At 45.9% G+C, this 17,309-nt stretch overlaps 1 protein-coding gene and 1 long non-coding RNA gene across 3 annotated transcripts in view; one reads left to right on the top strand and one right to left on the bottom strand.

Moving 5' to 3' along the window:
- Positions 1 to 4,081: 4,081 nt before the first annotated feature.
- On the bottom strand, positions 4,082 to 7,452 carry LOC126642754 (uncharacterized). The gene is made up of 3 exons (XR_007629524.1): positions 7,295 to 7,452; positions 6,488 to 6,601; positions 4,082 to 4,383 (listed from the first exon to the last, which is right to left on the bottom strand). It is a non-coding gene; the product is annotated as an uncharacterized LOC126642754 (long non-coding RNA).
- A 109-nt stretch (positions 7,453 to 7,561) lies between these two features.
- The window catches only part of ANKRD17 (ankyrin repeat domain 17), a 69,116-nt gene continuing 59,368 nt past the window's right edge, over positions 7,562 to 17,309 (top strand). For both annotated transcript variants that reach the window (XM_050320615.1, XM_050320617.1), the window contains exon 1: positions 7,562 to 8,068. In XM_050320615.1, coding sequence (XP_050176572.1) covers positions 7,694 to 8,068 — 375 coding nt within the window. In that variant the 5' untranslated portion in view covers positions 7,562 to 7,693. The remainder of the gene's footprint in view (positions 8,069 to 17,309) is intronic.

Consider the following 17,309-nt stretch of genomic DNA (forward strand, 5'->3'; position numbering starts at 1 on the left):
CCTTGACTCTGAGTGCAGGAAACACAGAGTGGGGGTCTACAGTACAGGCAAAGGAGCTACTCCATGAAAATAGGATTGAGACTTCCCTTTATATCTAGGCAGGTTGCCTAGGACTGCCAGATTCCTGGCTCCCTGGGCAGGGAAGTTGGAAGCTGTGTGAATTATGCATTGAACGAAATTTCTCACTGGCAGAGGGGAGAGCCCAGCACTGAGCTAAGAGTCAGGACTCCATTCCTGGTCAATCCAGCAAGGCTGAAGATGCTGAAAACCTGACCTGAACACAAGCCTCAGTCACCAAGGCCCTGCTGCACAGTTGGGCACTGCAACCTCATTGCTATTAGCACTGAAAGAGTTTTGGGATAGATCCTTTGACATTCCAGAACACAGATGTTCTAGGATCATTTGACAGAAATCCCTCAAGCAGGGGGCCTGTTTCCCTGGGGGTTTGTCAGAGCCAATATGGAAATATAACCGTGGATTTCATCAAAGTTTATCAGAACTCCAATGTTTTCAGTGAAACATTTTGGATACAGCTAACTGACATGGTTTATCGGTGTAACTGCCAGCGAGTTAATGGTTGGACTTGATTTTAAAGAGGCCAGACTAGTCAGGCACGATTTGCCCTTAGTGAAGCCATGCTGGCTGTCCCAGATCACCTCCTTGTCTTACATATGCCTTAACATTGCTTCCATGAGGATCCACTCCATGATCTTCCCTGGCACAGAGGAGAGGCTCACTGCTCTGTAGTTCCCTGGCTCTTCCCTTCTTTCCTTTTTATAAACTAGAGTGATGTTTCCCTTTTTCCAGTCACTGGGGCTTTCCCCTGATGGCTGTGACTTTTCCAGTACGATGGAGAGTGGCTCAGAGACCACACCAGCCAGTTCCCTCAGAACCTTGGGATGCATGTCATCAGGCCCCAGAGACTCGTGGCTATAGAATGTTCCACGCCATTCCCAGGATCACAAAACAGAACCTCCACTGACACGGGCTCAGGTTATTTTATCTGGCCACCCACCACATGAAAAGTTCATGTTCAAGCTGGTCACAAATTTCAATCCAGAACGAAGCAACATCAGAACTAAAAATTATTGTGTGGAGGTGGTGAAATTGAGACTCGGCTTCAGGTCCACGGTGTAGGATTTTGAAATACATTCAGCACTGGCCTAATTCTGTTCACGTCAAAGTCAGTGCCAAAACTCGCCTCATGTCACTGGAAACCGAGCTCAGCAAAAGGGAGGTTGGATCTTGGTTTTTTTCATAAGGATTTTCAACCCTCTCTACAGTATTTTAGGGAAGTTATTTCTCACCAAATCACACAAATCCTTTTAGACTGGTGAGTGGAAGAGTAGAAATGTACCTGCTAAAAGCAGGTCTAGCTCAGGTTATATTGAGATGACTCTAAAACTGATGTTCAGGCCTAATCCTTTCCTAAAAGAGAGCTCTGGCAGGGAAACCTGGGCCTGTCCTGAGTAAACAGGTACCAGCATTCCACAAGAACTAGCCTGATGAAGCCTCTTCCAAGCTTTCACGTGGGATATGTCTGCCACCTACTGTTGACTAAACTATTTGCACAGGGAGGCCGTGGACATTGAAATTGAAAAAAATTTCACGTTCCTGTGGGCAAAGAAAGAGCCAGTTTTAGAGAATTTGCCATAATGATGTGTCTAAAAACCCCAGCTCTTGTTGGGGTTTGATTAATGATGGGAGAGAAAACTTGACTTGTTGATTAATAATAATTAATGTGTGATTTATTTGATGCTCCTATTGCAAAGTATTTGTGTAAGGCTTGTAGAAGTACTTTTGTTGAGAACCATTTTCATTGTCGCTACATGGGTCTTTTTAAATTAACAAAAGATATTTGAAATAGAGAAGGTGAGAAGTTCCTTAAGGTACTAGGTAATGCTGATAAAGAATTCCAAAAATTCTCAACAGCTTTTCTGGCTAGTGACTGTCACTGTTTAACAAAGAGGTCTGCAGGATTTGGAATTAAGGTGCCTAAAGGCTACAGGTGAAGTGCTTTGCCGAATCCAAGGTGGTTTAAAACTCACTGAAGTTAAGTGGCACTTAAGAGCTTTGGTGAACATGGAGAGACTGTAGCAATATCTGAAGATAAACTTGGGAATTTGTGTTCAAACTGAGCTCTGGAACACAATGTTAAGTACTGGAAATTAATACCTTGTCTACAATTGCAAATGACACACTTGAGAAAACAAATCAGATGTTTCAGGCTGAGTCTGTGCATCAGAATTTGTGAATGAGAATAAAAGGTCCAGACCTACCTTTCAACACACTCACAGGTTCACGCACCAGACAGCTACAGGTAAATGTCTGGCTGACTTTTGAGGTACTTCCTCTTTTAGAAATATAAATTAATTCATATTCATGAAGGAGAAGACAAGTGACAAAAAGGAAAATTCACCCTATCAGCATTTTTTCTCCTTATTGAAAAGGTCACTCATTCAGGAACACAAAGCTATTCAAGGCAGCTCCTAACTTTGTAATTATCTTGCATTAAAGTCAATGGCACTGTAAATGTCACATAAGAAACAATATCTGTGTATAGCCTGCTGAAATAAATCACACAAAAAGAATCACTTTATTTTTACTGTAGAATGAAAAAATCCATCTCTGTTTTAGGACACATATGTTTAAGACTCAAAAGCTTTAGTAACATTTCTTTTCCATAGTGGTGGGAAGGGACAATAGTTTTAGCTGTGGGTGGATTACCGGCTGCTAGCTCCATCTACTGAGTCCAACTGAAATAACAGAAACATCGAGCTTTCATCTTTTTCTGCAAAAATGTATCCAACTGCCCCCTAACAGGGATCAGGAACCAGCAACATGGAGCATGAGCCAATAAGTAGCACAGCACACCCTATCTGTCTGAAAACCAGAGGCTCCGTCGGACCCTGGGGGTTATGGAATTATAGACCACTGAAAGCTTGTAGACAGTTTTTCTAGTTCTAATTTGAACTCTGCAAAAAAATGTTCTTATTCCACTTGATGTGCCTTTTTGAGATACCACAGGCATTTCTTACGTTGCTTTCCCTGAATTCAAGGTCTTACCATGTTTTACACGAAGATTCTCACTCCCTTCCTTGTCCAGAGATAAACTACTCTGGGAGGATAAATATTTTCAAGGCACACTTTATATGAAGATAGTAAAAACCAGCTTGAACCTCGTTGTTCTGCATGTCAGCAGAAGGCTGCTTGCACTGAGATCTCCCAGGCTGATCCTAGAGAAGCCATTTCAAGGACTAATTTCAGAACTAATCAATTGTTTACTTAAAAAGTGGTTACTATAGAAATTATCATTATGGACTGGTAGAACTCAGGCAAAACACGAAGTGTAAGAAATGTTTAACTTGCTAGCTGACTCCTGTGCAGTCCACAGTTGATGCTGCCTTAAATGCCAGTAATAAAACAAACCTCAAAGAGCAAAAGATTAATTTGACACATAAACTTTGATATTCAAATACAGGCAAGGTGGCTTTGGCTTGAGAGGTCTCATTTACACTTTTGGGTTACAGATCCATCATGCATAAAGTGCACCCAAAAAATCACTTTATCTTACGATTTGTCTTGTCTTTACTTTTACCTCTGACGGCGTTTGAAGAGAATGAGAAAGAATCCAGAAGCTCACCCACATGCCCTTTGCCTCAATTTGACATGGTGTTCTTCAATTTTATACTCACAAAGGATAAACATTTTGAAACCTGTGTAGCAAATTAGGAGCCTGAAGTACACTTTGAAAAATCATTTGTGCATGTTAAAATATAAGTCTCACAGAACACTAATGCATTTTAGGATTTCAAGTGCTCGAGCCCCTTCTTATCTAAGACTCCCAAAGAACTAAATATATTACAGAACAAATGTTTTATTTTTTAACAGAGCACTTGCAAATTTCTTCAGCAAATCAATTGTTAAAAGTGTTGATTTCTGGCCTTGTTTTTGCTGTCCCAGTTCTCCCCGTGAGGAAGCGGTCAAAGCTGGCATGATGTTTTAAGGGCAACTATCAGGACATGTAAACCTGGTGTCTGAGATGGAATACAAATCGTTCTCAAGACACTGGAGAGGGACATATAGGGCTATTTCCAAGTGGCATTTATGATGGATAAGTATAACAAAAGGCAGTTCACCTGGTTTACCACACTAAACTGCAGGCAGAGGTGATCCAGAAGTGGCTTTCCGACTGGGAGTGTTTGAGCATTAATTGGAATGTAAGTGTGGGGTTTGAGTGGTAACAGTGATGTAAATTTACCTGTAACTCCAGGCACTTCTCCCCAGTCAGCACCACTGTTCTTAAATTCTCGGTCTGTCTGGATTGTCTTCATTTTCTTTACTCTCAAGGCCACACTACTTGAGACGTTCACAGGAACCTTGCTGTAATGCAGAATTAGAGATGATTACAAAATGGAATTTAAAGCAAATGTCATGGCTGCATAAAATCAGCTTTTAATCATTCTTTTCCACATGTAATTTACAGGTATTAGAACAGAGTTTTTTAGACAAATCTTAAAACGTACATCACAGAAAACAGTACTTTTCTGAAGTAGAGACATTCGTGCTTTTTTCCTTCTTTCTCCCTTTGCCTTGGACAGCAGTCCATCAATGCTGAACAACTTTGATTTTATTATGTCCATTCAAAATAATTCATGATGGTCTAACTTCAGTTTATTTTGCCTCCCATTTCAGATGGATCTTCCTTTTGTTTGGTTGGTTTTTTTGGAGACAATGCTATGCACCAAGGAGGTGCAGTGAGCCTGTTGCTTTGGTATGCTTGTTGAAACAATACAGTCTGGGCTTCCCAATTCCCAGAACGAGATGAACAAAAACAACAGCTGCAAAACAGTATGTATCAAAGATAACCATATTCACTCATTCCATCACTAGTGAGAACGGCAGGCTTTAGGTCTTGGAATAATTTTATAGTTTATTTGATTAATCATCTTGGTAGCCTTGTGGCAGATGTAGCAGCCATGAGTTTGGGTTAAAAATGCTAAAAGTTAGAAACTTTTTTCAGTTCCTGTATTAATTGCAAACAAATTCACTCCCCCTGCTTCCTGACCTTGATGATGACACTGCTTCCAGCAGCTACAAACGAAACTGAAAGCAGATCCATACAGATAATTACACCACAGAGGAGGTTTTCAATGTGTCGGCTGTTCCACAGAGCCTTTTTTCCAGGCTGCGCTCCCCCAGCTCCCTCAGCCACTCCTCATGACTTATGTTCTAGACCCTTCCTCAGGCCCTTCTCTGGACACATTCCAGCACAGAAGGCTCAAAGGAGGGGGGCAAGGAGAGCAGGCATAAACTGGATCTTATAAAAATGGAGGAAAAGGCCTTGCTCTGCAGTGCAGGGTGAGGAGGTGCCACTCTTTGAACAGGACAGAGGTCACCCCATAAAAGAAACTGAACAAACAGCCTCCGACAGGCCACGCTGCCCATGCCAACACAAGTGGTGCTGGTAATAACTCCTCCATCTCATCCGGGCCTTGGGAATACCCTGCAGAGAGATAAAATACTACCCTCGCTTTCATCAGCAAGAAACTGGACCCTCTCCAAGCCTAACAACTTGAAGGGATACCTGGAATTAGGTGCAAACGTCCCCAGCATGAAAGGCAGATTAGTGATACAGTGTAACAGAGCTTAACGCGGCACAAGGACCCTTCAGCCATTTCCACCTTACCCTACCCTGCAAATACACACAGAGGGCAACTAACAGCTCAAAGAGTAAAACCCAGCCCTGCAACTGCCCTCCCCAAATCCAGCCGGGTCAATTTGGTGCATTTGGACAACTTGTTTGGCTGCTTGTACAGCCAAAGGAATCCAAGACGTGTGATCTGCTCAAACAAGTCAGTCACCTCTGGGACTAAACAATGAGGATGAGGTCACTTTTCCAGGCTCATCCTTGTCATACCACATGGTGAATCTCAGGTGCTAGGGCTGAGGTTACCTATACTCACTCACAGTTCTTTTTTCTGCCTCTTGTGATGACAGTATAGCAATATAGCAAATAATGTACAACATAAATGCTAAATAATACATAATATCTTATATATATATAATAATGCCAAATCTGTGCTTGTACCTCAATAGAAGCCAGTAAAAATCAATGCATTTACATTATTTTTAGTGGGGAAAAAAAAAAAAGTGGTGCTCTCCAACACCAGCCAAATAAAAAAGGTAACAAATAATCAAATAACTACAATGTCTTTGCATTTCTGTAAATTAGAACTGGAATAGTTATAATATAACTGGAATACCAAACCATCTGTAGTGTACCACTGCATTAGAGCTATGACTGACCTTTCCAACATGTTTCTGTGCTTAGTATAATTTTTATTTCCAATAGGTCTAAAAAAAAATAAATTGGAAAAAAGCTCATTTCTCCAATGAGCATGCATCAACTGCCCAAATTTAAATATTTGATGTATTTAAATTAACTATATATTTTATACATATAATATATATATATTTAACTTACATTTTTACTTAACACATTTAACTTTTCATACTGCAGAACTTGATATGCCCCAATGGAGGTGATGGCATTAACATTCTGAGGACATCTTAGGGATGAAAAGTCTGGGGTGGGGGCCTGAGGGAGGAAATGGGATGTAGTGATACAGTTAACAGGTGTCATTAAAGGAACACGGTCTAATTGACACAGGAATTTTGATGTTTCTGCCATTTTCAGTGGTGTTGTTTCAAAACAGGGTTTTGGGGGTTACCTTTGAATGCACAGTCTCCAGTGAGAACGAACTGTATGGAAGAGCACAGAACCCCAGAATTATTTAGGTTGGAAAAGACCTCAAAGACCATCAAATCCAACCTTTGACCGGCCACCACCTTGCCAGCTACAGCAGGGCACGAAGCGCCACCTTCGGTCATTCCCTGAACATCACCTTTAACTGGAATTCCGCGCGTCGCGGTTTCGGCACCGCACTCGGACTAATTTATTTTACACTTTCAGCGACGCCCCAACAGTTTCTTTTTTAAAAAAGGGGTTGGGAGGTTATCTTTTAATGCACATTGGCCGCACTGTGTGAGGGAACACCGCTTTTAACCCGAATTGTGCGCGTTGTGGGGTGTCCCTGCCGGCCGCTCCCTCAGGAGGGTTTCCCGCCCTGGGCGCGCGCTCCCTCCCTCACGCCCGGGGGACAGCGCTGGCCCCACAGACCGCTCTGACCGGGCAGCTCGGCACCGCCGCACCCGCGGAAGCCTCCCGGGGGACACTCCCGGGAGACGTTCCCGGGGCGGGTGGCTTGGCCGGGGGTCCCGTTCCCCTCACCGAGGCGTGGCAGGCTGAAGGCTGGAGGCTGAGGGGTGAGGGCTGAGGGTGATGACGCGGCGGCGGTTCCGGCGCCGGGGCGGTGACCGAGGCGGCGGCGCGGGCGGAAGGAAAGGAAGGAAGCGGAGGGTGGTCTCGCCGCCGCCGCCGCCGCGCTCCGGTTGCCTGGAAGGGGAGAGGGGCGTGAGGGGCGTGAGGGGCGCGGGCTCGCGGCCTGAGGGCAGAGCGGGAGCGCGAGCGGCGAGCGCGCGCGGCGAGCGGGAGCGGCGCGAGCGGCCGCCTCAGGAAGTATCGCGAGAGTTGGCGCGGCGGCGGCGCCGGCGCTAGAGGTGACCGAGGCAGCGGCGGCCGCGGGCGCCTCCTCCTCCTTCTCCTCCTCCTTTTCCTTCCTCTCCGGCCATGGAGAAGGCGGTCGGCGCGGCGGTGGCGGCGGCGGTGACGGCGGAGGAGGGAGGCGGTGAGGGCGGCGGCGGTGAGGCCGGCAGCGCCACGGCGGGGCCCGGTCCCCCGGAGGGGCCGAGCGGCCCCGCCGCGCCCCCCTCACCGTGTGGGCCCGGGGCGGCGGGGCTGGTGCGGGTGTGCGATCTCCTGCTGAAGAAGAAGGCGGCGCCGGGCAAGGCGAAGCGCGGCGGGCGGGCGGCCCGGCCGGCCAGCAGCAGCGAGAGCGGCGGCGGCGGCAGCGAGAGCAGCAACAACGGCAGCGACGAAGACGACGACGAAGAGGAGGAGGAAGACGACGACGACGAGGAGGAGGAGGAAGAGGAGGTCTCCGAGGTACGGCGGGAGGGAGGCCCCGGGGGTTTCCCCGATGATCCGGTTTCATAATTCCAGCCCGCTGCCGGCTCCCCCCGCCCGCGGCCCTGCGGCACCGCCGGGGAGAAGGGGCAGTACCTCGTGGCCAGGGCACGGCCGATGCTGCCCCCCGGGCACCCCCGCCGCGGGGAGCGGCCCCCGCTGTCCCCCACGGTTTTCCCCGGGGGTTGGAGGCTCCCTGGGAGCGGCAGCCAGCGGCCGCCTTGCAGCCTGGTGTGGCTTTATCCCGAAGGGAAAGGCCCGGGAGCTGCAGCAGGTGCCCTCTGCCGCCGTGCTGCGTGCCATGTGCCGTATCGCGATGGGTATGGGAGCCCGGAGAGCGATGGCTGGGCGGTGGAAATGCTGCTGGCACGCCCGGGATGGGGCTCCGGGGACAGGCCGGAGCATGCGTGTCTCGGAAGGTGTGGGTGCTCCCAGATTTGGGAATAGGTCATCTTGGACGGAGCGTGCAGGGAAAGCAGGTGAAGGTGGAGGGAAAGCGGGTGAAGGTGCAGCCGAGTCGAAGGCTGTTGGACAGCCCGGGGTGTCCCGCTGTCGTTCAGCGCCCTCTCCAAAGCTGCCAGCAGCCCTGATTCCGTGTAAAGCAGAGCCGAGCCCAGAGAAACATTAATAACTGCGTTTTGTCTAATGTTCGGTTTTTCAGGTAGGTATCTCCGGGAAAGGCCAGGCGAGGCTGGAAGGTCCTAATTTACATCCGTGCTCGCACACAGATCTTTGCTGGGTGGTTTTAATTCTGTAACCCCCTCAGCTGGACCTGCACTTCCGCCTTTTTTTTCTTTTTTTTTTTCCTTTTTTTTTTTTTTCCAGTAGTGTCCTCAAAAAACGTCCACTTGAAGTTTATTGGCTTTTCTTTGAACTCTGTTTCGGAGCGGTTTGACTTTCAAGTGGTACATCTGCATTTCTGTTAGAAATTGAGCAGGAAGGAAGAGTCTGATAGGTTCGAGGAAGGGCTGGGTCAAGATGCTGATAGGTTTTTCCCTGGTCAGGCAGCACTCTGCATTTTATCCCTGCTAAAGTTGATACAAGAAGCATTTTATCCACGTGCTCCGAGATAAATTGCACACAAGAAACGCGTCACAACAAGTCCTCACACCCGGCATTTTGTTTCTGTAGTGCTGAGTTTCAGGAAAGTGAACATCATTGTGTAGGTAGAAGTTTTTGAGGTGTAAAACTCATAGGATAACTGTCTTGGTGCCAAACTGTGGTGTCCAGCAGTCCTACAGATGCTTGGAGAGCTCTCTCTTGAGCAGAATCCTTTGAGCTTTGCTGTGGTGGTGTGTGGCCCTTCAGTGACTTCGATGTATCAGTTGACAAGCCCTGAGCTTAGCTGTGTGTGATGGAAACAGAATTTGTGTCGACTGAGACTTACTGGCAAAATCACAGGTCTGTGTAGTGGTCCATGTAGAGGCCGTTCTTCCCAATGGCTCCTTTTACTGGGAGCTTTCAGGTGGAATGGCGTGTGCAGCGTGACAAGAAGGGCAGAGACAGCCAAGGGGTACAGATAGTTGCTGAGGAATTCCCTACATGAGGCGAGCCTCTATCTGCCTTACAGAACCTAAGGCACCTACTTCACATGCTTTGAGACCTGCAGAGAGACGGAAAAAAGCAAATTATTAAATATCATGAGGCAGAATACTCGGCTCTGTTTTCATTTCATTTTGACAGTGTGACATGTGCTATAGGTACTGATAGCTGGGAAGGCAGTTGGGGCATCTGGAAGCTTCCCTGATGGTTTCATCATGCAGTAAGTGGAGGCTCTGCCAGACTGGGTGGTCTGGGATGAAATATTAAGCAGTGCTAAACAAGCAAGTGGATAATGCTGAGTTTATGAAGTTCAGGATTCATGGCAAAATGTATGCCATCGGTGTCATTTGTAATTATTCCTTTTCTTGATTGTGCGGGTTGCTTGCAAAAATTTGTTCTAGTCTTTCTCCCACTGACTTCAGGATAAAATGGTGCAGCTGGAGTCACAGTTTTTGGGAATGTGAACGTGGGGATGGCCTGATTAATGGAGCAGAGCATCCAACTTCAAAGTCGTTCCCAGCAGCTCCTGGGGAGGAAATGTGTTTGGAGTGTTCTCGGCAAAAGGGAGGTTTCCTTGTCTGAAAGCAACCTCGTGATTGGTTTTGGCTTTTAGAAGCCTAAAAAAAAAAAATCCCACGGTAGAAACAAAGGGTTTTTTAGTTGTTTGGGGGTTAATTTTTTTCTTAATTTCAGATTTACTTGAGTTGTGCCCAGCTCTGCAGTTGGATTGTGGTCTTCTGACCGCTGTCTGTCTGGAAGGCACAGAATGAAAAACACAAAAGAAATATAAGTTTCTGGTTTTGCTGTAACTGGAAACTACTGTGGGAACACTGCAGACGCTGGTGTTCCCTCCCAGCCATTCCCTTCATTATCTCTGTAAACTTAAGACAGTTTGTCTTAGGCTATTTTTTGCCCTTCCCATGCCTAATACATTAAGACTTCTCTAATCTCTGAAGCAAAGTGCTTCTAGATTTGGCTGCTAGCGAGGCAGCTTCAAAAAATCAGGAGTAGCAACAAGTGCGAGGTTTTCTGAGGGGAAACCTGGCAGATCTGAAGTCACAGAAACCCCGGGAGTGGGAAGACATTGTTTGGCTCACGTGTTGCTGGGCTGATGGAACGGAATAAAGAGTTGTAATCGGGTGTTTTCATCTCTGTGTCTGAACTCTGTTGGATCCCCGTGTGGAAGCACGGGCACTGGAGAGGGCTTTGGCAGAAGCGAAACGGAAATTTAGAACCAGCAACTTAATGAGCTCCTATGACACTGTTCATGGCCACCCTCAAGGTTGATTTTTCTTTTTAAACTGCAGCAAATTACTGCAAAACCCCAAGATCTTAGGTAGCGTGGTCTGGTGCTGTCTGCAAATGGCAAATTGCCTTTTCCCTAAAAATGAGTTAGTAAAAAATGATAGCTTTTCTCAGTACACAGGAGAAGGAATCTTGAGGTACGAGAAAAATGGCAGTAGGAGTTACACAGCAGGGGAGGTCAGGGTGCAGCTTCCTTGAAGGTGTTCTCGTGTGTAGTGATTTTGTTCCCTATTTGTCTTCAACAAATAGTGAAAAATATTAATGATTTCTGGTAGCAAGTTGCTACTTGAAAATCTGATGTCCAGAGTGCATTAGGGCTTCTCTTGTTTAACACAGAAAGGTTGGGTTGTGTAATAAAAACTGTTCCCAAGCTGATTTCTAGTCTTTGAACTTAGAGGAGGTTTGCTGTTGGCAGTCAGGTTTCTAATTGCTCTTCCCGATACTTTGTCCATCTCAAGAGTCTGTAAGTTCGGTTTTCTCCCTGAGTTTCATGATGATCCAAGGTGTAGCTCCATTTTGGATTTATGTTTGCTTCTGTACTCTCTTCCATTTTTTTCCTGTCACGGGATTCTTCCATGATGTGCAAATTAGCTTCCCAGGACACAATCCTCCATTAACTGTACCTCAAAGTGCTGTCCTAGGCAAAGGATGCTTTTTGAGATGCTTTGGCAGTTTTTTAAGCATTCTTGGTATCACTTGGGCCTGCTGTAAATACAAGTTCATGTTTGTCTTTTCAGCTGCAATTGCATTAGTAATTGAACTGAGCTAGTAAGATGAAGTGAGTAGAACAGCAAAACAGCACAGGTCCTCTAAAATGTCTTCATACAGAAGAAACTACTGTTAATCCTTTGGTTTCAGATGTGAGGTGTTAATGTGAAATCTCAGCCTTCCTGGTGTGGTTTGAGGAGCGTTACCGACGCAGGGGTGTCACACTCACATTGGAAAAGGCTCGCAGAGCTCAAGTGTTCAAGTGAGCTGGTTGGAAACGCAGAACTCATTTTACAAATCTGGTTGTTTTAGCCCCAGCTGTCTTAGTTAGAGTCCTGGGATAAGGCCTTTGGGTGGTGCAGGGCTGGCTGAGTGCTGGGCCATGTGCTCGCTCTGCTGCCGTTCCTTTGGTGTCCTTGGGTGTCGGGGACGTGACTGAGCGTGCGGCTGGTGTGGCCCTGGCCTTGGGAGTGGGTGACATCCCGAGCTGCGCCTCAGCCCCGGGCTCTGCCACGCTGTTTACAGTGCAGTTCTCTTTTTTTCTCTCTGTTTTGGCTGGTTCTGCCAGCACTGCTTTGTTTCCTCCCTTCAAAAGAGGAAATAATAGTGAAATCCCTTAGGATGGTTCTTAAAAATCCCTGAAGTATCAGGGCTAATCCCAGGGCTGTCGAAAGGTGAATGCCACTGACCCCAGGAAGCATTAGGCAAAAATGGTTAGCATGCCTTCCTGTTCAGGCTGCAGCCAAATCAGTGTGATTACGCCTAGCACGTAAATTTTTGAAGAAATCATAAATATTATTCATTTTCTTTTGTCTGCTCTACTTAATTGAAGTAATTAACTGAATATATGGGTTGAAAGAGAAGCCCCTACATAAAGTGACCACTTCAGAAGGTGGAGTTCACTATTGGTGGCACCATGTGAATTTGTTTACTTCCTTGGATATTTCTTCAGGAAATGTCCCTATAAACATAATTCTGCTGTGCAGGCTGGAGCCAAACACCCCATATTTTAAGCCAGTGATTCAGTTCTTTAAAGAGAATAGTTTCTCTGGAAGAGATTTAGCTGAGAGAATTTCCTCATCTGTCAAGGTTGAAAGCAAATGGGATTACGTATGTTTGGTTTTTTCCCCCTCTGTCTGTGTTCTAAAACCAAAACTGTTGGTGCTTATTTAGGATATAGCTGATTTGGCAGTTGGATTTGGGAATTGAAAAATCAGTGCAGTGCTGCAGATCTAAGACAAGTAAGAAACCTTTGTTTCTGGGGTTAACTTGGTGTCAAATAAAAATTGCTCAAACTTGATATCAGTGGTTTTAGGCCATTTGAGCAGAATCCTGGCTGGGTTCTGCCTTGTTTTTTTTTTCTGCAATGGTGTTCTCCTGGTTTGATGATGGGGTGTCTTTGTAGGTGACTAAACTGAAAGTGCTGTGTCTGTAGAGCTTCTGCACCAGTGTGCAGCTTTGTCGTGTCCGTAACCTTTGGTCTGTTAAGAAAGAAAACCCTGTTAACAGAAGAAATCCTGGGGAAGGATTAATCCTGGCAAATGTTTTGGGCAAGGGCATTTAGCTAACACGTGCACTTAGGGAAAAAGTCTTCCTTAACGTGAGGTTACCTTTGCCAGGGAATATCAGTATGTCCCGGTGTTTGTGGGGGAATTCTGGTGACCTCCATGCAGTCATTGCGCAGCATCCACAGGAATTCTGGGGGAAAAAAAATCCCATCTTGACCAATGAAGGGCAGCATTTCCTCTCTGTTTTCACCGAGCAGTGCTTTGTGCAAATCGGTGCTTGAAGAGGTTATCAACGTGTTCCAGATGTTTGTCAGCCACATTTGTCCCCCTGTGCCATCCAAAGCCTCGGGAAGGTGTTACTTAAGTGTTGTGTCACCTCATTTTCACATGAGGTAATAGTTGGACACCGGGCTAAAAATCAGCCATGAAGCCAGGCGTACCTTTTAATACATCTTTGGGTGTGCTTGTCGTGTTTTCTTCTAGGCTGCACGTTGTCATTAGGGTGATTTTGTTGGCGTTGCCCAAAGCAGTTTTTGACAAATTGACATTACTGGTGTTTGATGTACAGCTGGTTTTTCTCTGCTCTGCTTCAGCTGCATCCTCAAGTCTTAGGAGTATAATGGTGTATTCTAGGAAATGAGCTGAAATGAACCTTGATTTTATGTCTTCCCTGCCCCACCCCAATAGTTTATGTGGTGTTAATCATCAAGAATGGGTAATATGTGCAAATAGGCAGTTGCTCAGATGCTAGAAAAAATGTTGGAATATTAAAAAATATGATGAAATATTGCTATTTAGGATATCGGTTTGGGGTTCTGGTCTCCATTCTCCTCGAGTGCAAGTTGAAACAGTCAAAAAGTTAAGTGTCTAGATCTTTTTTTTACTTCTTTTTTAAGTAAAAAATGAAGGCATCCTGCACACAGTGATACGAGTTCTTAGTGCTGCTAGGGGGGCTGCCTTGTGTTTGGGCTCAGGTTGGATTTGCCCTTGCCCTGATGAACAAGGAATGCTATTTCTGAGCCTGCACATCTGTCCAGCTGTGCGGGAGCAGTCGTGGGGGTTGCAGCCCCGGCAGACAGGGAATATCTGAAAGCTCTCTGGAGGGCAGGGAGTGATTCAGAGATAAGAGGAGGAAGGTCGTTGTTATCCTCCCGGCTTTTCCTCCCAGTTCTTCCCACACACGGGAGCAGAACTTAACACTTGAAGGAGAAGCTCCCTCGTGCGTCTGTGTCTGGCAGGTGACTCACATGTTTTCCTGTCCCGCAGCTTTATCGTTCCCAAACTTCAGCTGTTTCTTGCCTTTGGTTCAGTCTTGTCCTGAAGTGCTTTGCCAGCGGAATTTTCCTCTGGATGCTGCTGTGCAGGTGTGGATTGTTCTCCTCCCCAGAACGGGGAACAATGCTTTCATGAAGTTGAACATTTCAAGTCATGATGTGACTTAGTGGGTTTTTTTCCCTCAAGTGCTCAGTGTTGTTCAGCCCCTGTGTCAGCGTGGGTACTAATCCTACTGAAGTTGGGGGAGTTGGGCTTGAAGGAAGGGAGGGAAAAAAAAAAAAAGGCATTCATTGCTCCTCCCAACCCCTTGGGAAATGATCTCGTTAAAAAAAAAAAACCCTCAGCAACAGAAAAACTACGTTTCCAGTTGATCAGTTCCTGGATCCAGTTTGTCAGGCACAAGAGCTTGTGCTGACACAGCGAAGAGCCAGGAACAGGCAGGGAGGAGGATGAGCACAGCCTCTTTCGGGGGATAATTCATTTAAAGACCTGTCAGAGAAACACTTGCATTGTCTCCGAGGGCTCCAGTTGGTAAGAGTGGTACAGATCAGGGGGAATTTTTGTCTTCAAGGGCAAACTAGTCCTCTTGACGCTTCCTCTGGATCTTCTCTTTGGAAGTGGCTGGCACAGATAAATCACACAGAATTCTTTTGCATGAGGCTCAAAAACTTAAAGCTTCGTGAGATAAAATCAGCACTGACTTTTTGTCTCTGGTATTTGTTCAAGTTCTTGAAAGCAGTGTATTAAGAACAGGGAGAAAGGGAAGAACAAAGCAGGATTTTATTCAAATATTGCAGCATTTTGGTTTATGGCCATCACTTTTGCGTGGCTTAGTGCAGTGCAGCAAAGGAGTCACTTTGGACACTGATTGAAGAAGTCACAAAGCACAATTGTGATGTTATATAACCATAAGACAAGAAACAAACTGGTTTAGAGGAAAAAAGCACTTTGAACATAGCAGTCTGCTCCATGGATGAACATATGCCTTCTGTCCATCTCTGCCACTAACAGAAGTGAAAGTTGGCATAACAGCGCTCTGGTATTTTTGTGAAGCATCAGCTTGATCCAGGATCTCCTCAGGGATAAATATAGTGGCCAACTTTCTGTGCTGAACTCGGGAAGAGGGCTTTTCTGGAGCTTGTATGCAGGGGAAATGCCTGCAGTTCTGTGGAAAATCACTCCATGGAAATGCACTTGTGTCTTGGAGTTGAGAAACTTGTGTCTTTGAGTTGGGGTGGAACAGCTTCCTCTGTGCCTCTTTAGCCAAGCGCTGGCGGAACAGCTGTGCCAAGTGTGGCGTTTGTTATGAAAGCTGATGTGGATGCTAATTCCTGCCGTGCTCTGGAACACTTGTGTTGTGTCCCAGCACTGCTTACTTATGTCAGAGTATGGCCGAGACCTCCGTTGTGCCTCCAGTGATTTTACTGTTACTGGTTTGGAGAAGCGTGTGAAGCGGTGACACCCAGTGACACACACTCACTCAGCTCTTTCTGGAGTGAGAATTGCACTTAAAGTAAGGTTGCTAGTAGAACTCTAAATTAATTTAAAATATATTTTACATTGAAAGAACCCCCCCTCAAAATGTTTTCAAGAAAGGCTTATGTCCTTATGTCTTCAGTGGGGGCTTTTGTTGTAATCCAGAGTTGGCTGTTACGGATTATGCAGCCTTCACAAACCATTGGAATACTTGTCAATAGAAGTAACTGAAGCAATTGATTTGTAACCAAAGTATTGTGCAGCCAGTCTCATTTTTCTTTACTTGTTGTGAACTTGCAAAGCATTTCTGAAGTTTTGTCATAGTGCAGTCATTGTTTAGGCTCTGTGTGTATGATGTGATTTCAGTGTGGTGGAGGGGAAGAGGTGCTGCTGTGGGAAGGGGGTGCACATGTGTTGGGTTGACAGGGGACCTCAGCCTCACTTGTCAGGGCACTGAGGGGGTTAGTTATGCCTTTGAAGACTCCTGGAGATTTTTTTGGGTTCGGACTCTGGAAAGTCTTTAGGGTTAGTCTTGCACTAAAACCAGGCTCCTGCTGCAAGCACATCTTGGATTGAGGGCAAACTTTTGCAGGGTAATTGTTGTATCTGCTGATAATCTGAGATGAACCAAACCTGTGATTTTTATTTCTGAGGACCCAACACAGAAGACGTGGGGGAACAGGAGGTGTTGAACTCCAGTGTTCCGCTGAGCGTGTTTCCATCTGGCAGCTGGTGCAGCTACACTGACAGGAAATGCTGGGAGTTGTGCTGTGGTCCCCAGGTAACCTCAGATGAAACCAAAGTGAACAACCATATTAAAAGAAAATAGAGATCACAGTAGTATCTCCTTTTTTTTATTCAGTTTATATATTTTTCCTTCTTTAGCCTTATCTAACGGCGTGCTCTCTGTTAAAGTCCAGGCTTGGTATTACTGCCAGTGAATGGAGTAGGGTTTCCAGCCATTTTAGTCAGTGAAGTTGAAGATGCCAGCTAGGTAACTCTGATTATTGAGTGCTTTGTAAAGGAAGGAAACATAAAGTACGTTGTTAGGGGTCCTGCCTTCGGGACAGGTTTCAAAATCTGGTATTAACCAAGTGTGAATTCATTGCAGACAGCATATCTGAATGTAGAGCTGCTGAAACAACCACCTGGTTCACAGCCAGGAGAAGGAAGGCAGGGCCATCCCGATCCAGCAGATCTTGGATTACAATTTGACGTGGAAATACTTGATACAATGTTCACTAAGTTGGAATTTATGCATAGAAGTAAATTATGGATGAGGCCACTCGAAGAGGAGGAGGAGACTTAGTTCTAAAAAGTGACTTTTTCTGATTGAAGGGTTTTTTAACTCTTAGCAAGGAATGTGTCTGCACTTAAACTGCTCAAGAGCTTGCACTCAAATTTCC

Source organism: Myiozetetes cayanensis, unplaced genomic scaffold (genome assembly GCF_022539395.1).
Source record: "Myiozetetes cayanensis isolate MyiCay16 unplaced genomic scaffold, myiCay2020 scf24, whole genome shotgun sequence".
Classification (NCBI taxonomy): Eukaryota; Metazoa; Chordata; class Aves; order Passeriformes; family Tyrannidae; genus Myiozetetes; species Myiozetetes cayanensis.